This window comes from Entelurus aequoreus, linkage group LG26 (genome assembly GCF_033978785.1).
Source record: "Entelurus aequoreus isolate RoL-2023_Sb linkage group LG26, RoL_Eaeq_v1.1, whole genome shotgun sequence".
Taxonomy (NCBI): domain Eukaryota; kingdom Metazoa; phylum Chordata; class Actinopteri; order Syngnathiformes; family Syngnathidae; genus Entelurus; species Entelurus aequoreus.
Window position 1 is genome coordinate 26296666 of NC_084756.1, and position 22104 is coordinate 26318769.

The 22104-nt window shown below is 48.4% G+C and overlaps 1 protein-coding gene across 3 annotated transcripts in view; it reads left to right on the forward strand.

The window, feature by feature from the left end:
• The window catches only part of gucy2ca (guanylate cyclase 2Ca), a 59404-nt gene that overhangs the window by 29091 nt on the left and 8209 nt on the right, over positions 1–22104 (forward strand). For all 3 annotated transcript variants that reach the window (XM_062038018.1, XM_062038019.1, XM_062038020.1), the window contains 11 exons: positions 14982–15086; positions 15455–15541; positions 17699–17831; positions 17898–18035; positions 18935–19023; positions 19092–19183; positions 19249–19407; positions 19472–19664; positions 19732–19906; positions 21174–21272; positions 21663–21757. In XM_062038018.1, coding sequence (XP_061894002.1) covers positions 14982–15086; positions 15455–15541; positions 17699–17831; positions 17898–18035; positions 18935–19023; positions 19092–19183; positions 19249–19407; positions 19472–19664; positions 19732–19906; positions 21174–21272; positions 21663–21757 — 1365 coding nt within the window. The remainder of the gene's footprint in view (positions 1–14981; positions 15087–15454; positions 15542–17698; positions 17832–17897; positions 18036–18934; positions 19024–19091; positions 19184–19248; positions 19408–19471; positions 19665–19731; positions 19907–21173; positions 21273–21662; positions 21758–22104) is intronic.

Sequence of the window (22104 nt, forward strand, 5' to 3'; positions counted from 1 at the left end):
AAGGAGGAATAAGGCTGACACATAAGGAGGAATAAGGCTGACATATAAGGAGGAATAAGGCTGACATATAAGGAGGAATAAGGCTGACATATAAGGAGGAATAAGGCTGACATATAAGGAGGAATAAGGCTGACATATAAGGAGGAATAAGGCTGACATATAAGGAGGAATAAGGCTGACATATAAGGAGGAATAAGGCTGACATATAAGGAGGAATAAGGAGGAATAAGGCTGACATATAAGGAGGAATAAGGCTGACATATAAGGAGGAATAAGGCTGACATATAAGGAGGAATAAGGCTGACATATAAGGAGGAATAAGGAGGAATAAGGCTGACATATAAGGAGGAATAAGGCTGACATATAAGGAGGAATAAGGCTGACATATAAGGAGGAATAAGGCTGACATATAAGGAGGAATAAGGCTGACATATAAGGAGGAATAAGGCTGACATATAAGGAGGAATAAGGAGGAATAAGGCTGACATATAAGGAGGAATAAGGCTGACATATAAGGAGGAATAAGGCTGACATATAAGGAGGAATAAGGCTGACATATAAGGAGGAATAAGGCTGACATATAAGGAGGAATAAGGAGGAATAAGGCTGACATATAAGGAGGAATAAGGCTGACATATAAGGAGGAATAAGGCTGACATATAAGGAGGAATAAGGCTGACATATAAGGAGGAATAAGGAGGAATAAGGCTGACATATAAGGAGGAATAAGGCTGACATATAAGGAGGAATAAGGCTGACATATAAGGAGGAATAAGGCTGACATATAAGGAGGAATAAGGCTGACATATAAGGAGGAATAAGGCTGACATATAAGGAGGAATAAGGAGGAATAAGGCTGACATATAAGGAGGAATAAGGCTGACATATAAGGAGGAATAAGGCTGACATATAAGGAGGAATAAGGCTGACATATAAGGAGGAATAAGGCTGACATATAAGGAGGAATAAGGCTGACATATAAGGAGGAATAAGGCTGACATATAAGGAGGAATAAGGCTGACATATAAGGAGGAATAAGGCTGACATATAAGGAGGAATAAGGAGGAATAAGGCTGACATATAAGGAGGAATAAGGCTGACATATAAGGAGGAATAAGGCTGACATATAAGGAGGAATAAGGCTGACATATAAGGAGGAATAAGGCTGACATATAAGGAGGAATAAGGCTGACATATAAGGAGGAATAAGGAGGAATAAGGCTGACATATAAGGAGGAATAAGGAGGAATAAGGCTGACATATAAGGAGGAATAAGGAGGAATAAGGCTGACATATAAGGAGGAATAAGGCTGACATATAAGGAGGAATAAGGCTGACATATAAGGAGGAATAAGGAGGAATAAGGCTGACATATAAGGAGGAATAAGGCTGACATATAAGGAGGAATAAGGCTGACATATAAGGAGGAATAAGGCTGACATATAAGGAGGAATAAGGCTGACATATAAGGAGGAATAAGGCTGACATATAAGGAGGAATAAGGAGGAATAAGGCTGACATATAAGGAGGAATAAGGCTGACATATAAGGAGGAATAAGGCTGACATATAAGGAGGAATAAGGCTGACATATAAGGAGGAATAAGGAGGAATAAGGCTGACATATAAGGAGGAATAAGGCTGACATATAAGGAGGAATAAGGCTGACATATAAGGAGGAATAAGGCTGACATATAAGGAGGAATAAGGCTGACATATAAGGAGGAATAAGGCTGACATATAAGGAGGAATAAGGAGGAATAAGGCTGACATATAAGGAGGAATAAGGCTGACATATAAGGAGGAATAAGGCTGACATATAAGGAGGAATAAGGCTGACATATAAGGAGGAATAAGGCTGACATATAAGGAGGAATAAGGAGGAATAAGGCTGACATATAAGGAGGAATAAGGCTGACATATAAGGAGGAATAAGGCTGACATATAAGGAGGAATAAGGAGGAATAAGGCTGACATATAAGGAGGAATAAGGCTGACATATAAGGAGGAATAAGGCCATGTGAATCCCAAACTATTGTATGAGTGTCAAGGTGTGGTTAGTTAAGTTCAAGTTGAAGTACAATGATTGTCACACACACACTAGGTATGGTGACATTTGACCCATCACCCTTGATCACCCCCTGGGAGGTGAGGGGAGCAGTGAGCAGCAGCGGTGGCCAAGCCCGGGAATCATTTTTGGTTTGATTTAACCCCCAATTCCAAGCCCTGATGCTGAGTGCCAAGCAGGGAGGTAATGGCTCCCATTTTTATAGTCTTTGGTATGACTCGCCCGGGGTTTGAACTCACAACCACTAGACCAGTGCACAGGTAGATGGTGCACCTGTGTGACTTTCATGGCAGGACAGCTAGATGGTGCACCTGTGTGACTTTCATGGCAGGACAGCTAGATGGTGCACCTGTGTGACTTTCATGGCAGGACAGCTAGATGGTGCACCTGTGTGACTTTCATGGCAGGACAGCTAGATGGTGCACCTGTGTGACTTTCATGGCAGGACAGCTAGATGGTGCACCTGTGTGACTTTCATGGCAGGACAGCTAGATGGTGCACCTGTGTGACTTTCATGGCAGGACAGGTAGGTAGATGGTGCACCTGTGTGACTTTCATGGCAGGACAGGTAGGTAGATGGTGCACCTGTGTGACTTTCATGGCAGGACAGCTAGATGGTGCACCTGTGTGACTTTCATGGCAGGACAGGTAGATGGTGCACCTGTGTGACTTTCATGGCAGGACAGCTAGATGGTGCACCTGTGTGACTTTCATGGCAGGACAGGTAGGTAGATGGTGCACCTGTGTGACTTTCATGGCAGGACAGCTAGATGGTGCACCTGTGTGACTTTCATGGCAGGACAGCTAGATGGTGCACCTGTGTGACTTTCATGGCAGGACAGCTAGATGGTGCACCTGTGTGACTTTCATGGCAGGACAGCTAGATGGTGCACCTGTGTGACTTTCATGGCAGGACAGCTAGATGGTGCACCTGTGTGACTTTCATGGCAGGACAGCTAGATGGTGCACCTGTGTGACTTTCATGGCAGGACAGCTAGATGGTGCACCTGTGTGACTTTCATGGCAGGACAGGTAGATGGTGCACCTGTGTGACTTTCATGGCAGGACAGCTAGATGGTGCACCTGTGTGACTTTAATGGCAGGACAGCTAGATGGTGCACCTGTGTGACTTTCATGGCAGGACAGGTAGATGGTGCACCTGTGTGACTTTCATGGCAGGACAGCTAGATGGTGCACCTGTGTGACTTTCATGGCAGGACAGCTAGATGGTGCACCTGTGTGACTTTCATGGCAGGACAGGTAGATGGTGCACCTGTGTGACTTTCATGGCAGGACAGGTAGGTAGATGGTGCACCTGTGTGACTTTCATGGCAGGACAGCTAGATGGTGCACCTGTGTGACTTTCATGGCAGGACAGCTAGATGGTGCACCTGTGTGACTTTCATGGCAGGACAGCTAGATGGTGCACCTGTGTGACTTTCATGGCAGGACAGGTAGATGGTGCACCTGTGTGACTTTCATGGCAGGACAGCTAGATGGTGCACCTGTGTGACTTTCATGGCAGGACAGGTAGATGGTGCACCTGTGTGACTTTCATGGCAGGACAGCTAGATGGTGCACCTGTGTGACTTTCATGGCAGGACAGGTAGATGGTGCACCTGTGTGACTTTCATGGCAGGACAGCTAGATGGTGCACCTGTGTGACTTTCATGGCAGGACAGGTAGATGGTGCACCTGTGTGACTTTAATGGCAGGACAGCTAGATGGTGCACCTGTGTGACTTTCATGGCAGGACAGGTAGATGGTGCACCTGTGTGACTTTCATGGCAGGACAGCTAGATGGTGCACCTGTGTGACTTTCATGGCAGGACAGCTAGATGGTGCACCTGTGTGACTTTCATGGCAGGACAGCTAGATGGTGCACCTGTGTGACTTTCATGGCAGGACAGCTAGATGGTGCACCTGTGTGACTTTCATGGCAGGACAGCTAGATGGTGCACCTGTGTGACTTTCATGGCAGGACAGGTAGATGGTGCACCTGTGTGACTTTCATGGCAGGACAGCTAGATGGTGCACCTGTGTGACTTTCATGGCAGGACAGCTAGATGGTGCACCTGTGTGACTTTCATGGCAGGACAGGTAGCTAGATGGTGCACCTGTGTGACTTTCATGGCAGGACAGGTAGATGGTGCACCTGTGTGACTTTCATGGCAGGACAGCTAGATGGTGCACCTGTGTGACTTTCATGGCAGGACAGGTAGATGGTGCACCTGTGTGACTTTCATGGCAGGACAGCTAGATGGTGCACCTGTGTGACTTTCATGGCAGGACAGGTAGATGGTGCACCTGTGTGACTTTCATGGCAGGACAGCTAGATGGTGCACCTGTGTGACTTTCATGGCAGGACAGCTAGATGGTGCACCTGTGTGACTTTCATGGCAGGACAGGTAGGTAGATGGTGCACCTGTGTGACTTTCATGGCAGGACAGCTAGATGGTGCACCTGTGTGACTTTCATGGCAGGACAGCTAGATGGTGCACCTGTGTGACTTTCATGGCAGGACAGCTAGATGGTGCACCTGTGTGACTTTCATGGCAGGACAGCTAGATGGTGCACCTGTGTGACTTTCATGGCAGGACAGGTAGATGGTGCACCTGTGTGACTTTCATGGCAGGACAGCTAGATGGTGCACCTGTGTGACTTTCATGGCAGGACAGGTAGATGGTGCACCTGTGTGACTTTCATGGCAGGACAGGTAGATGGTGCACCTGTGTGACTTTCATGGCAGGACAGCTAGATGGTGCACCTGTGTGACTTTCATGGCAGGACAGCTAGATGGTGCACCTGTGTGACTTTCATGGCAGGACAGGTAGATGGTGCACCTGTGTGACTTTAATGGCAGGACAGCTAGATGGTGCACCTGTGTGACTTTCATGGCAGGACAGCTAGATGGTGCACCTGTGTGACTTTAATGGCAGGACAGCTAGATGGTGCACCTGTGTGACTTTCATGGCAGGACAGGTAGATGGTGCACCTGTGTGACTTTCATGGCAGGACAGGTAGGTAGATGGTGCACCTGTGTGACTTTCATGGCAGGACAGGTAGATGGTGCACCTGTGTGACTTTCATGGCAGGACAGCTAGATGGTGCACCTGTGTGACTTTCATGGCAGGACAGCTAGATGGTGCACCTGTGTGACTTTCATGGCAGGACAGCTAGATGGTGCACCTGTGTGACTTTCATGGCAGGACAGGTAGATGGTGCACCTGTGTGACTTTCATGGCAGGACAGCTAGATGGTGCACCTGTGTGACTTTCATGGCAGGACAGGTAGATGGTGCACCTGTGTGACTTTCATGGCAGGACAGCTAGATGGTGCACCTGTGTGACTTTCATGGCAGGACAGGTAGATGGTGCACCTGTGTGACTTTCATGGCAGGACAGGTAGATGGTGCACCTGTGTGACTTTCATGGCAGGACAGGTAGATGGTGCACCTGTGTGACTTTCATGGCAGGACAGGTAGATGGTGCACCTGTGTGACTTTCATGGCAGGACAGGTAGATGGTGCACCTGTGTGACTTTCATGGCAGGACAGGTAGGTAGATGGTGCACCTGTGTGACTTTCATGGCAGGACAGCTAGATGGTGCACCTGTGTGACTTTCATGGCAGGACAGGTAGATGGTGCACCTGTGTGACTTTCATGGCAGGACAGCTAGATGGTGCACCTGTGTGACTTTCATGGCAGGACAGGTAGATGGTGCACCTGTGTGACTTTCATGGCAGGACAGGTAGATGGTGCACCTGTGTGACTTTCATGGCAGGACAGGTAGATGGTGCACCTGTGTGACTTTCATGGCAGGACAGGTAGATGGTGCACCTGTGTGACTTTCATGGCAGGACAGGTAGATGGTGCACCTGTGTGACTTTCATGGCAGGACAGGTAGGTAGATGGTGCACCTGTGTGACTTTCATGGCAGGACAGGTAGGTAGATGGTGCACCTGTGTGACTTTCATGGCAGGACAGCTAGATGGTGCACCTGTGTGACTTTCATGGCAGGACAGGTAGATGGTGCACCTGTGTGACTTTCATGGCAGGACAGGTAGATGGTGCACCTGTGTGACTTTCATGGCAGGACAGCTAGATGGTGCACCTGTGTGACTTTCATGGCAGGACAGCTAGATGGTGCACCTGTGTGACTTTCATGGCAGGACAGGTAGATGGTGCACCTGTGTGACTTTCATGGCAGGACAGGTAGGTAGATGGTGCACCTGTGTGACTTTCATGGCAGGACAGGTAGATGGTGCACCTGTGTGACTTTCATGGCAGGACAGCTAGATGGTGCACCTGTGTGACTTTCATGGCAGGACAGCTAGATGGTGCACCTGTGTGACTTTCATGGCAGGACAGGTAGATGGTGCACCTGTGTGACTTTCATGGCAGGACAGGTAGATGGTGCACCTGTGTGACTTTCATGGCAGGACAGCTAGATGGTGCACCTGTGTGACTTTCATGCAGGACAGGTAGATGGTGCACCTGTGTGACTTTCATGGCAGGACAGCTAGATGGTGCACCTGTGTGACTTTCATGGCAGGACAGGTAGATGGTGCACCTGTGTGACTTTCATGGCAGGACAGGTAGATGGTGCACCTGTGTGACTTTCATGGCAGGACAGCTAGATGGTGCACCTGTGTGACTTTCATGGCAGGACAGCTAGATGGTGCACCTGTGTGACTTTCATGGCAGGACAGGTAGATGGTGCACCTGTGTGACTTTCATGGCAGGACAGCTAGATGGTGCACCTGTGTGACTTTCATGGCAGGACAGGTAGATGGTGCACCTGTGTGACTTTCATGGCAGGACAGGTAGATGGTGCACCTGTGTGACTTTCATGGCAGGACAGCTAGATGGTGCACCTGTGTGACTTTCATGGCAGGACAGGTAGGTAGATGGTGCACCTGTGTGACTTTCATGGCAGGACAGGTAGATGGTGCACCTGTGTGACTTTCATGGCAGGACAGCTAGATGGTGCACCTGTGTGACTTTCATGGCAGGACAGCTAGATGGTGCACCTGTGTGACTTTCATGGCAGGACAGCTAGATGGTGCACCTGTGTGACTTTCATGGCAGGACAGCTAGATGGTGCACCTGTGTGACTTTCATGGCAGGACAGCTAGATGGTGCACCTGTGTGACTTTCATGGCAGGACAGGTAGCTAGATGGTGCACCTGTGTGACTTTCATGGCAGGACAGCTAGATGGTGCACCTGTGTGACTTTCATGGCAGGACAGGTAGATGGTGCACCTGTGTGACTTTCATGGCAGGACAGGTAGATGGTGCACCTGTGTGACTTTCATGGCAGGACAGGTAGATGGTGCACCTGTGTGACTTTCATGGCAGGACAGGTAGATGGTGCACCTGTGTGACTTTCATGGCAGGACAGCTAGATGGTGCACCTGTGTGACTTTCATGGCAGGACAGCTAGATGGTGCACCTGTGTGACTTTCATGGCAGGACAGCTAGATGGTGCACCTGTGTGACTTTCATGGCAGGACAGGTAGATGGTGCACCTGTGTGACTTTCATGGCAGGACAGCTAGATGGTGCACCTGTGTGACTTTCATGGCAGGACAGGTAGCTAGATGGTGCACCTGTGTGACTTTCATGGCAGGACAGGTAGGTAGATGGTGCACCTGTGTGACTTTCATGGCAGGACAGCTAGATGGTGCACCTGTGTGACTTTCATGGCAGGACAGCTAGATGGTGCACCTGTGTGACTTTCATGGCAGGACAGGTAGATGGTGCACCTGTGTGACTTTCATGGCAGGACAGCTAGATGGTGCACCTGTGTGACTTTCATGGCAGGACAGCTAGATGGTGCACCTGTGTGACTTTCATGGCAGGACAGCTAGATGGTGCACCTGTGTGACTTTCATGGCAGGACAGGTAGATGGTGCACCTGTGTGACTTTCATGGCAGGACAGGTAGATGGTGCACCTGTGTGACTTTAATGGCAGGACAGCTAGATGGTGCACCTGTGTGACTTTCATGGCAGGACAGGTAGATGGTGCACCTGTGTGACTTTCATGGCAGGACAGCTAGATGGTGCACCTGTGTGACTTTCATGGCAGGACAGCTAGATGGTGCACCTGTGTGACTTTCATGGCAGGACAGGTAGATGGTGCACCTGTGTGACTTTAATGGCAGGACAGCTAGATGGTGCACCTGTGTGACTTTCATGGCAGGACAGGTAGATGGTGCACCTGTGTGACTTTAATGGCAGGACAGCTAGATGGTGCACCTGTGTGACTTTCATGGCAGGACAGCTAGATGGTGCACCTGTGTGACTTTCATGGCAGGACAGCTAGATGGTGCACCTGTGTGACTTTCATGGCAGGACAGGTAGATGGTGCACCTGTGTGACTTTAATGGCAGGACAGCTAGATGGTGCACCTGTGTGACTTTCATGGCAGGACAGGTAGGTAGATGGTGCACCTGTGTGACTTTCATGGCAGGACAGGTAGGTAGATGGTGCACCTGTGTGACTTTCATGGCAGGACAGGTAGGTAGATGGTGCACCTGTGTGACTTTCATGGCAGGACAGCTAGATGGTGCACCTGTGTGACTTTAATGGCAGGACAGCTAGATGGTGCACCTGTGTGACTTTCATGGCAGGACAGCTAGATGGTGCACCTGTGTGACTTTCATGGCAGGACAGCTAGATGGTGCACCTGTGTGACTTTCATGGCAGGACAGGTAGATGGTGCACCTGTGTGACTTTCATGGCAGGACAGGTAGATGGTGCACCTGTGTGACTTTCATGGCAGGACAGGTAGATGGTGCACCTGTGTGACTTTCATGGCAGGACAGCTAGATGGTGCACCTGTGTGACTTTCATGGCAGGACAGGTAGATGGTGCACCTGTGTGACTTTCATGGCAGGACAGCTAGATGGTGCACCTGTGTGACTTTCATGGCAGGACAGCTAGATGGTGCACCTGTGTGACTTTCATGGCAGGACAGGTAGATGGTGCACCTGTGTGACTTTCATGGCAGGACAGGTAGATGGTGCACCTGTGTGACTTTCATGGCAGGACAGGTAGATGGTGCACCTGTGTGACTTTCATGGCAGGACAGCTAGATGGTGCACCTGTGTGACTTTCATGGCAGGACAGGTAGATGGTGCACCTGTGTGACTTTCATGGCAGGACAGCTAGATGGTGCACCTGTGTGACTTTCATGGCAGGACAGCTAGATGGTGCACCTGTGTGACTTTCATGGCAGGACAGGTAGGTAGATGGTGCACCTGTGTGACTTTCATGGCAGGACAGCTAGATGGTGCACCTGTGTGACTTTCATGGCAGGACAGCTAGATGGTGCACCTGTGTGACTTTCATGGCAGGACAGCTAGATGGTGCACCTGTGTGACTTTCATGGCAGGACAGCTAGATGGTGCACCTGTGTGACTTTCATGGCAGGACAGGTAGGTAGATGGTGCACCTGTGTGACTTTCATGGCAGGACAGCTAGATGGTGCACCTGTGTGACTTTCATGGCAGGACAGCTAGATGGTGCACCTGTGTAACTTTCATGGCAGGACAGGTAGATGGTGCACCTGTGTGACTTTCATGGCAGGACAGGTAGATGGTGCACCTGTGTGACTTTCATGGCAGGACAGGTAGATGGTGCACCTGTGTGACTTTCATGGCAGGACAGGTAGATGGTGCACCTGTGTGACTTTCATGGCAGGACAGGTAGATGGTGCACCTGTGTGACTTTCATGGCAGGACAGGTAGATGGTGCACCTGTGTGACTTTCATGGCAGGACAGGTAGGTAGATGGTGCACCTGTGTGACTTTCATGGCAGGACAGGTAGATGGTGCACCTGTGTGACTTTCATGGCAGGACAGCTAGATGGTGCACCTGTGTGACTTTCATGGCAGGACAGGTAGATGGTGCACCTGTGTGACTTTCATGGCAGGACAGCTAGATGGTGCACCTGTGTGACTTTCATGGCAGGACAGCTAGATGGTGCACCTGTGTGACTTTCATGGCAGGACAGCTAGATGGTGCACCTGTGTGACTTTCATGGCAGGACAGCTAGATGGTGCACCTGTGTGACTTTCATGGCAGGACAGCTAGATGGTGCACCTGTGTGACTTTCATGGCAGGACAGGTAGATGGTGCACCTGTGTGACTTTCATGGCAGGACAGCTAGATGGTGCACCTGTGTGACTTTCATGGCAGGACAGGTAGGTAGATGGTGCACCTGTGTGACTTTCATGGCAGGACAGCTAGATGGTGCACCTGTGTGACTTTCATGGCAGGACAGGTAGATGGTGCACCTGTGTGACTTTCATGGCAGGACAGGTAGATGGTGCACCTGTGTGACTTTCATGGCAGGACAGGTAGGTAGATGGTGCACCTGTGTGACTTTCATGGCAGGACAGGTAGGTAGATGGTGCACCTGTGTGACTTTAATGGCAGGACAGCTAGATGGTGCACCTGTGTGACTTTCATGGCAGGACAGGTAGGTAGATGGTGCACCTGTGTGACTTTCATGGCAGGACAGGTAGGTAGATGGTGCACCTGTGTGACTTTCATGGCAGGACAGGTAGGTAGATGGTGCACCTGTGTGACTTTCATGGCAGGACAGGTAGATGGTGCACCTGTGTGACTTTAATGGCAGGACAGCTAGATGGTGCACCTGTGTGACTTTCATGGCAGGACAGCTAGATGGTGCACCTGTGTGACTTTCATGGCAGGACAGCTAGATGGTGCACCTGTGTGACTTTCATGGCAGGACAGGTAGATGGTGCACCTGTGTGACTTTAATGGCAGGACAGCTAGATGGTGCACCTGTGTGACTTTCATGGCAGGACAGGTAGATGGTGCACCTGTGTGACTTTCATGGCAGGACAGGTAGATGGTGCACCTGTGTGACTTTCATGGCAGGACAGCTAGATGGTGCACCTGTGTGACTTTCATGGCAGGACAGGTAGATGGTGCACCTGTGTGACTTTCATGGCAGGACAGCTAGATGGTGCACCTGTGTGACTTTCATGGCAGGACAGCTAGATGGTGCACCTGTGTGACTTTCATGGCAGGACAGGTAGATGGTGCACCTGTGTGACTTTCATGGCAGGACAGGTAGATGGTGCACCTGTGTGACTTTCATGGCAGGACAGGTAGATGGTGCACCTGTGTGACTTTCATGGCAGGACAGCTAGATGGTGCACCTGTGTGACTTTCATGGCAGGACAGGTAGATGGTGCACCTGTGTGACTTTCATGGCAGGACAGCTAGATGGTGCACCTGTGTGACTTTCATGGCAGGACAGCTAGATGGTGCACCTGTGTGACTTTCATGGCAGGACAGGTAGGTAGATGGTGCACCTGTGTGACTTTCATGGCAGGACAGCTAGATGGTGCACCTGTGTGACTTTCATGGCAGGACAGCTAGATGGTGCACCTGTGTGACTTTCATGGCAGGACAGCTAGATGGTGCACCTGTGTGACTTTCATGGCAGGACAGCTAGATGGTGCACCTGTGTGACTTTCATGGCAGGACAGGTAGGTAGATGGTGCACCTGTGTGACTTTCATGGCAGGACAGCTAGATGGTGCACCTGTGTGACTTTCATGGCAGGACAGCTAGATGGTGCACCTGTGTGACTTTCATGGCAGGACAGGTAGATGGTGCACCTGTGTGACTTTCATGGCAGGACAGGTAGATGGTGCACCTGTGTGACTTTCATGGCAGGACAGGTAGATGGTGCACCTGTGTGACTTTCATGGCAGGACAGGTAGATGGTGCACCTGTGTGACTTTCATGGCAGGACAGGTAGATGGTGCACCTGTGTGACTTTCATGGCAGGACAGGTAGGTAGATGGTGCACCTGTGTGACTTTCATGGCAGGACAGGTAGATGGTGCACCTGTGTGACTTTCATGGCAGGACAGCTAGATGGTGCACCTGTGTGACTTTCATGGCAGGACAGGTAGATGGTGCACCTGTGTGACTTTCATGGCAGGACAGCTAGATGGTGCACCTGTGTGACTTTCATGGCAGGACAGCTAGATGGTGCACCTGTGTGACTTTCATGGCAGGACAGCTAGATGGTGCACCTGTGTGACTTTCATGGCAGGACAGCTAGATGGTGCACCTGTGTGACTTTCATGGCAGGACAGCTAGATGGTGCACCTGTGTGACTTTCATGGCAGGACAGGTAGATGGTGCACCTGTGTGACTTTCATGGCAGGACAGCTAGATGGTGCACCTGTGTGACTTTCATGGCAGGACAGGTAGGTAGATGGTGCACCTGTGTGACTTTCATGGCAGGACAGCTAGATGGTGCACCTGTGTGACTTTCATGGCAGGACAGGTAGATGGTGCACCTGTGTGACTTTCATGGCAGGACAGGTAGATGGTGCACCTGTGTGACTTTCATGGCAGGACAGGTAGGTAGATGGTGCACCTGTGTGACTTTCATGGCAGGACAGGTAGGTAGATGGTGCACCTGTGTGACTTTCATGGCAGGACAGGTAGACGGTGCACCTGTGTGACTTTCATGGCAGGACAGGTAGGTAGATGGTGCACCTGTGTGACTTTCATGGCAGGACAGCTAGATGGTGCACCTGTGTGACTTTCATGGCAGGACAGCTAGATGGTGCACCTGTGTGACTTTCATGGCAGGACAGCTAGATGGTGCACCTGTGTGACTTTCATGGCAGGACAGGTAGATGGTGCACCTGTGTGACTTTAATGGCAGGACAGCTAGATGGTGCACCTGTGTGACTTTCATGGCAGGACAGGTAGATGGTGCACCTGTGTGACTTTCATGGCAGGACAGGTAGATGGTGCACCTGTGTGACTTTCATGGCAGGATAGCTAGATGGTGCACCTGTGTGACTTTCATGGCAGGACAGGTAGATGGTGCACCTGTGTGACTTTCATGGCAGGACAGCTAGATGGTGCACCTGTGTGACTTTCATGGCAGGACAGCTAGATGGTGCACCTGTGTGACTTTCATGGCAGGACAGGTAGATGGTGCACCTGTGTGACTTTCATGGCAGGACAGGTAGATGGTGCACCTGTGTGACTTTCATGGCAGGACAGGTAGATGGTGCACCTGTGTGACTTTCATGGCAGGACAGGTAGATGGTGCACCTGTGTGACTTTCATGGCAGGACAGCTAGATGGTGCACCTGTGTGACTTTCATGGCAGGACAGGTAGATGGTGCACCTGTGTGACTTTCATGGCAGGACAGCTAGATGGTGCACCTGTGTGACTTTCATGGCAGGACAGCTAGATGGTGCACCTGTGTGACTTTCATGGCAGGACAGGTAGGTAGATGGTGCACCTGTGTGACTTTCATGGCAGGACAGCTAGATGGTGCACCTGTGTGACTTTCATGGCAGGACAGCTAGATGGTGCACCTGTGTGACTTTCATGGCAGGACAGCTAGATGGTGCACCTGTGTGACTTTCATGGCAGGACAGCTAGATGGTGCACCTGTGTGACTTTCATGGCAGGACAGGTAGGTAGATGGTGCACCTGTGTGACTTTCATGGCAGGACAGCTAGATGGTGCACCTGTGTGACTTTCATGGCAGGACAGCTAGATGGTGCACCTGTGTAACTTTCATGGCAGGACAGGTAGATGGTGCACCTGTGTGACTTTCATGGCAGGACAGGTAGATGGTGCACCTGTGTGACTTTCATGGCAGGACAGGTAGATGGTGCACCTGTGTGACTTTCATGGCAGGACAGGTAGATGGTGCACCTGTGTGACTTTCATGGCAGGACAGGTAGATGGTGCACCTGTGTGACTTTCATGGCAGGACAGGTAGATGGTGCACCTGTGTGACTTTCATGGCAGGACAGGTAGGTAGATGGTGCACCTGTGTGACTTTCATGGCAGGACAGGTAGATGGTGCACCTGTGTGACTTTCATGGCAGGACAGCTAGATGGTGCACCTGTGTGACTTTCATGGCAGGACAGGTAGATGGTGCACCTGTGTGACTTTCATGGCAGGACAGCTAGATGGTGCACCTGTGTGACTTTCATGGCAGGACAGCTAGATGGTGCACCTGTGTGACTTTCATGGCAGGACAGCTAGATGGTGCACCTGTGTGACTTTCATGGCAGGACAGCTAGATGGTGCACCTGTGTGACTTTCATGGCAGGACAGCTAGATGGTGCACCTGTGTGACTTTCATGGCAGGACAGGTAGATGGTGCACCTGTGTGACTTTCATGGCAGGACAGCTAGATGGTGCACCTGTGTGACTTTCATGGCAGGACAGGTAGGTAGATGGTGCACCTGTGTGACTTTCATGGCAGGACAGCTAGATGGTGCACCTGTGTGACTTTCATGGCAGGACAGGTAGATGGTGCACCTGTGTGACTTTCATGGCAGGACAGGTAGATGGTGCACCTGTGTGACTTTCATGGCAGGACAGGTAGGTAGATGGTGCACCTGTGTGACTTTCATGGCAGGACAGGTAGGTAGATGGTGCACCTGTGTGACTTTCATGGCAGGACAGGTAGACGGTGCACCTGTGTGACTTTCATGGCAGGACAGGTAGGTAGATGGTGCACCTGTGTGACTTTCATGGCAGGACAGCTAGATGGTGCACCTGTGTGACTTTCATGGCAGGACAGGTAGATGGTGCACCTGTGTGACTTTCATGGCAGGACAGGTAGATGGTGCACCTGTGTGACTTTCATGGCAGGACAGGTAGGTAGATGGTGCACCTGTGTGACTTTCATGGCAGGACAGGTAGGTAGATGGTGCACCTGTGTGACTTTCATGGCAGGACAGGTAGACGGTGCACCTGTGTGACTTTCATGGCAGGACAGGTAGGTAGATGGTGCACCTGTGTGACTTTCATGGCAGGACAGCTAGATGGTGCACCTGTGTGACTTTCATGGCAGGATTGTGGTGTTGTGTTCCAGCTGCTGCGTATTGATTACTACAACCTGGCCAAGTTCTACGGCACTGTCAGCTTTGAGTATGGAGTCTTTGGAGTCTTTGAACTCTGCCAGAGAGGATCCCTCAGGGTGAGTCTATGCTACACTTTAGCACTATGCTACACTTTAGCACTTTATGCTACACTTTATGCTACACTTTAGCACTATGCTACACTTTATGCTACACTTTAGCACTATGCTACACTTTATGCTACACTTTAGCACTATGCTACACTTTATGCTACACTTGATCACTTTATGCTACACTATATATATATATATATATATATATATATATATATATATATATATATATATATATATATATATATATATATATATATATATATAGATATATATATATATATGTATGGGCATTCCATTTGTTTGAAGTTGCATGACATGTCAATCAGTGGCAGGTGCAGCAAGGCTGAATATGTGTTGTTACTTTGTTTCAGTACATCCTGAATGACAGAATCTCCTACCCAGACGAGACCTTCATGGACATGGAGTTCAAGATCTCAGTCATGTATGACATAGCCAAGGTATCACTTTGTGGCAGCCAAGGTATCACTTTGTGGCAGCCAAGGTATCACTTTGTGGCAGCCAAGGTATCACTTTGTGGCACATAACTCTTCTTGATTTGACTTCCCCTACAATACTGAGCCTTCAATATTAGCCCACGCCCATAATAAACCGATTCGATATCAGCATGAATCTTAGAACATACTTTTATTATTTTGTCGTGTGGAATGTTGATCAAGTGAAATGATTTGGTGAACAATGGTAGTCATGACAACCACTCACCTTCTACACATTTATGCTTGTAAAGTGGAGCGTTGATTAGTTTTTTTGCAACACCTAGTGTTGACAACAATTGATTTAATGAATGATGCGGACACGTTTGTTACTGGATACTTTCTTATACGCATCTGTTTTGGAGACTTTGTATGTGTAAGTAATACGCAACTATAGATATTTGATACTTGTTTGTATTTACATATGTGCTGTTCTACACTACAATATTGTTCCAGTTAGGACACATTAAATATATCTAGCTTGTGTGCTATTCTGTGCTCAGCTGCTGTGTAGCTGCTAGCTCCTAATAGCCTATAGCCTACCATGTTTACCTTTTGTCAATTACTTTAGTAAAATAGAAGAAATTGTATGCTTATGGTCGTTTAGATGTTAACTGTCTGTCAGCTTTGTACAAGTAAACACTGTGCTGGACTGCTTGCATCGCACATGATATCACACACAAGTAAACACTGTGCTGGACTGCTTGTATCGCACATGATATCACACACAAGTGAGGTCATGACCTCCACTAGACAGAATGATCCCACAACTAACAATGAAGGGTGACTGTCGTTATTACTGCCCAGGTGATGATTATTAGCAGGTGAAAACATAGTACTAATCACCCCCAGGTGATGATTATTAGCAGGTGAAAACATAGTACTAATCACCCCCAGGTGATGATTATTAGCGGGTGAAAACATAGTACTAATCACCCCCAGGTGATGATTATTAGCGGGTGAAAACATAGTACTAATCACCCCCAGGTGATGATTATTAGCGGGTGAAAACATAGTACTAATCACCCCCAGGTGATGATTATTAGCGGGTGAAAACATAGTACTAATCACCCCCAGGTGATGATTATTAGCGGGTGAAAACATAGTACTAATCACCCCAGGTGATGATTATTAGCGGGTGAAAACATAGTACTATTCACCCCCAGGTGATGATTATTAGCGGGTGAAAACATAGTACTAATCACCCCCAGGTGATGATTATTAGCAGGTGAAAACATAGTACTAATCACCCCAGGTGATGATTATTAGCGGGTGAAAACATAGTACTAATCACCCCAGGTGATGATTATTAGCAGGTGAAAACATAGTACTAATCACCCCCAGGTGATGATTATTAGCGGGTGAAAACATAGTACTAATCACCCCCAGGTGATGATTATTAGCAGGTGAAAACATAGTACTAATCACCCCAGGTGATGATTATTAGCAGGTGAAAACATAGTACTAATCACCCCAGGTGATTATTATTAGCAGGTGAAAACATAGTACTAATCACCCCCAGGTGATGATCATTAGCAGGTGAAAACATAGTACTAATCACCCCAGGTGATGATTATTAGCGGGTGAAAACATAGTACTAATCACCCCCAGGTGATGATTATTAGCGGGTGAAAACATAGTACTAATCACCCCCAGGTGATGATTATTAGCGGGTGAAAACATAGTACTAATCACCCCCAGGTGATGATTATTAGCGGGTGAAAACATAGTACTAATCACCCCCAGGTGATGATTATTAGCAGGTGAAAACATAGTACTAATCACCCCCAGGTGATGATTATTAGCAGGTGAAAACATAGTACTAATCACCCCAGGTGATGATTATTAGCGGGTGAAAACATAGTACTAATCACCCCAGGTGATGATTATTAGCGGGTGAAAACATAGTACTAATCACCCCAGGTGATGATTATTAGCGGGTGAAAACATAGTACTAATCACCCCAGGTGATGAAGAGAGCAGGATGAAGCTAGTGCAGGGAAAATAAAGTAGAAGAGGAAGTGGGACTAAAAATAAAAGCAGAAGAAAGGAAGTGAACTAAAAAGCAGACCAAGAATGTTGTGGTGTAACGTGTGCATTGTGGGTGTTGTTGACTGTCCACAGGGCATGTCTTATCTCCACTCCAGCAACATTGAAGTCCACGGTCGCCTGAAGTCCACCAACTGTGTGGTGGACAACCGCATGGTGGTGAAGATCACCGACTTTGGCTGCCACACCATCCTGAAGCCAGGTAGAGGTGAGTGAGCAGTGAGCGCTTCACACAGGAGCACGCTCGGATCATTGATGGCTCTTCTTCTCTCAGATGTTTGGACCGCTCCAGAACATCTGCGTAGAGACGGTGTGTCTCAGAAAGGAGACGTCTACAGCTACGGCATCATTGCCCATGAAATAGTTCTGAGGCGGGCGCCATTCTACACGCCATGCTGCTCCAGTCGAGCAGGTAGTCACTCCTCCTCTGTCCCCTCTCAAGCAGTGATGTCATTGTTGTCTTGGACTTTCAGCAGTGATGTCATTGTTGTCTTGGACTTTCAGCAGTGATGTCATTGTTGTCTTGGACTTTCAGCAGTGATGTCATTGTTGCTTTGGACTTTCAGCAGTGATGTCATTGTTGCCTTGGACTTTCAGCAGTGATGTCATTGTTGTCTTGGACTTTCAGCAGTGATGTCATTGTTGCTTTGGACTTTCAGCAGTGATGTCATTGTTGCATTGGACTTTCAGCAGTGATGTCATTGTTGTCTTGGACTTTCAGCAGTGATGTCATTGTTGTCTTGGACTTTCAGCAGTGATGTCATTGTTGTCTTGGACTTTCAGCAGTGATGTCATTGTTGCCTTGGACTTTCAGCAGTGATGTCATTGTTGTCTTGGACTTTCAGCAGTGATGTCATTGTTGCATTGGACTTTCAGCAGTGATGTCGTTCAATCGATCCCAACTGGACTGCTTGGTTTGTCTTGGAAGACGTCTCGCCGCTCATCCGAGTAGACCTCATCGGTTCGTGCTCATAGATTTAGATTGGCCAGATCTAGTCCTGGGACTAGATGTTTGGGCTAGTCCCGGGACTAGGTCTGACCTATCTAAGTCTATGAGCGCAAACTGGCGGAGCGGCAAAACGTCTTCCAAGACAAACTAAGCAGTCCGGTCGTGATGGTTGGAACGCCCTGAGACGTAGAACCACAGTGCTAAACCCCAGCAGATGTTCTAGGTACTAAAATAGGCACACACGACTGGAACAAAAGTTGGGAGTGAACACGCTCAGAGATTTAGCCCCAACATTCCCACCAATAACATTTCTTCTCAGAATGGTGGACCTATTTGATTGTTTGTGTTGCCTGACCCCTCAGAGAAGATCTACAGGGTGCAATACCCCAACGGCTTTGCTGTCTTTAGGCCAGAACTGAACTGTGATGGCGTGTCAGAGAAAGACATGGAGGTAATACAACACAAGCTCATTTGGTGTTCAGTGGATAGAAAATGGTGTCCACTTTGGTGTTGATCCAGCTGCAAATGCTGATAAAGAACTGCTGGGATGAAGATCCAGAACGAAGGCCGGATTTCAGGAAAATAGAGATGACCCTGGGAAAGCTTTTCAGGTAAGTCAACATCACGTTCCTAAGAAGCCTTTGTTGTCGCAGTAAAGAAATGACTTTGGCCTCAGCAACCTGCACAACCAGGCCACAGAGACCTACATGGACAACCTGATCCGCCGCCTGCAGATGTACTCCAGGAACCTGGAGCACCTGGTGGAGGAGAGGACGTCTCTGTACAAGGCTGAGAGGGACAGAGCGGACCACCTCAACTTCATGCTCCTACCCGGGTGTGTTGACCTTTCTGTACACCCGCCAGGAAAGGTGCCAGAGACTATTTGTGTGTTCCCACAGTCCGGTGGTGCGTTCGCTGAAGGAGACCGGCAGGGTGGAGCCGGAGCTCTTTGAAGAGGTGACGGTTTATTTCAGTGACATTGTGGGGTTCACCACCCTGTGCCACTACAGCACCCCCATGGAGGTGGTGGACATGCTCAATGAGATCTACAAGAACTTTGACAGCGTCCTGGACCACCATGATGTCTACAAGGTGTGCTCGTCGTCCCGCTTGTTCTTTTTCTTTAGCAGTCAGGACTCTGATCCCTGGCCTGTTTCAGGTGGAGACCATAGGAGACGCCTACATGGTTGCTTCAGGTTTGCCCAAACGCAACGGTGACCGACATGCCGTGGACATCGCACGCATGGCACTGGACATTCTGTCCTTCGTCGGGACCTTTGAGTTGCAGCATTTGCCCGGCATTCCTCTGTGGATACGGATTGGTGTGCATTCAGGTAAAGTCATCATGAATTCATACCACATGTACACTCAAGGTTCATATAGTGCAGTCCCACGTTCTATGTAACGCCATCGTGCCGTGGACCCCGGCCCCTTTTTTTTGGCCAAATAATGGTGTACCGTAGTCTAAGAGGGTAGCTGAGCAAGGAAGGCTGGAGGTCTTCCTCAATGACTGCCTACCTGCATGGTGTACCTACCACCGGTCTTTGTCCACGCCTGAATCTACGGCCGCTTCCCTCTCTGCGGTTAAGATGCTTTGGTCATGCGGCTCGACGGCCGGAGGGTGAGCTGGTTGCCGATGTGTTCCTCCCCCCTAGTGGACACATGTTGGCAGACAGCTGTGGACCTGGACCATCAAGGAGGACCTCTCGGAACTCTCGGGGTGGTGGAACTGAGATTGGTTCGCCATCTCCTGCGACCTCGCGCAAGACCGCCATGCATGGACCAGCATGGTTGGGGATGTTGTCAGGGCCACCTAGTGGTGGATAGTGGTCACCCCATGCTGTGACGTGGGAGCATATCCCACCTGCATGGTGTACTTACCACCGCTCTTTGTCCACACATTTCAGTCATGTACACGTTAATTATTTAATTGTGGATAAATAGACAAATATGTGAATTATTTAATTGTGGATAAATAGACAAATATGTGAATTATTCAATTGTGGATAAATAGACAAATATGTGAATTATTATATTTTGGATAAATAGACAAATATGTGAATTATTCAATTGTGGATAAATAGACAAATATGTGAATTATTATATTTTGGATAAATAGACAAATATGTGAATTATTTAATTGTGGATAAATAGACAAATATGTGAATTATTCAATTGTAGATAAATAGACAAATATGTGAATTATTATATTTTGGATAAATAGACAAATATGTGAATTATTCAATTGTGGATAAATAGACAAATATGTGAATTATTTAATTGGGGATAAATAGACAAATATTTGAATTATTTAATTGTGGACAAATAGACAAATATGTGAATTATTTAATTGTGGATAAATAGACAAATATGTGAATTATTCAATTGTGGATAAATAGACAAATATGTAATTTTTAGATTGTGTGTCCTAAAAGTTGTGTGTGTGTGCGCGTGTGTGTGTGCGTGTGTGTGTGTGTGTGTGTGTGTGTGTGTGTGTGTTCTATCCTGTGTGTGTGTGTGTGTGTGTGTGTGTGTGTGTGTGTGTGTGTGTGTGTGTGTGTGTGTGTGTGTGTGTGTGTGTGTGTGTGTGTGTGTGTGAAGGTCCTTGTGCTGCTGGAGTGGTGGGCAACAAGATGCCTCGATATTGTTTGTTTGGAGACACTGTCAACACTGCCTCACGCATGGAGTCCACCGGCCTGCGTGAGAAACACACACACACACACACACACACACACACAGGATAGAACACACACACACACACACACACACACACACACACACAGGATAGAACACACACACACACATCACACAGGATAGAACACACACACACACACAGGATAGAACACACACACAGACTCACACACACACACAGGATAGAACGCACACACACACACAAATACACACACGCACACACATCACAGGATAGAACACACACACACACACACACACACACACACAGGATAGAACACACACACACACACAGGATAGAACACACACACAGGATAGAACACACACACAGAGACACACACACACACACATACACCCACGCAGAGAGAGAGCGTAATAAAAGAAAGTGTTGTTGTGTTGCAGCATTAAGAATCCATGTCAGTCAGTCCACACTTGCAATCCTGCACAGGACAAACTGTCACTTCCTGTGTGAGCTGAGAGGAGAGACTTACCTCAAGGTGAGCACACCTTTACCTGCATCTCTCTACACACTTCACACCTTTACCTGCATCTCTCTACACACTTCACACCTTTACCTGCATCTCTCTACACACTTCACACCTTTACCTGCATCTCTCTACACACTTCACACCTTTACCTGCATCTCTCTACACACTTCACACCTTTACCTGCATCTCTCTACACACTTCACACCTTTAACTGCATCTCTCTACACACTTCACACCTGTCTGTCTGTCTATGTGCGTGTGTGTGTGTGTGTGTGTGTGTGTGTGTGTGTGTGTGTGTTCTATCCTGTGTGTGTGTGTGTGTGTGTTCTATCCTGTGTGATGTGTGTGTGTGTGTG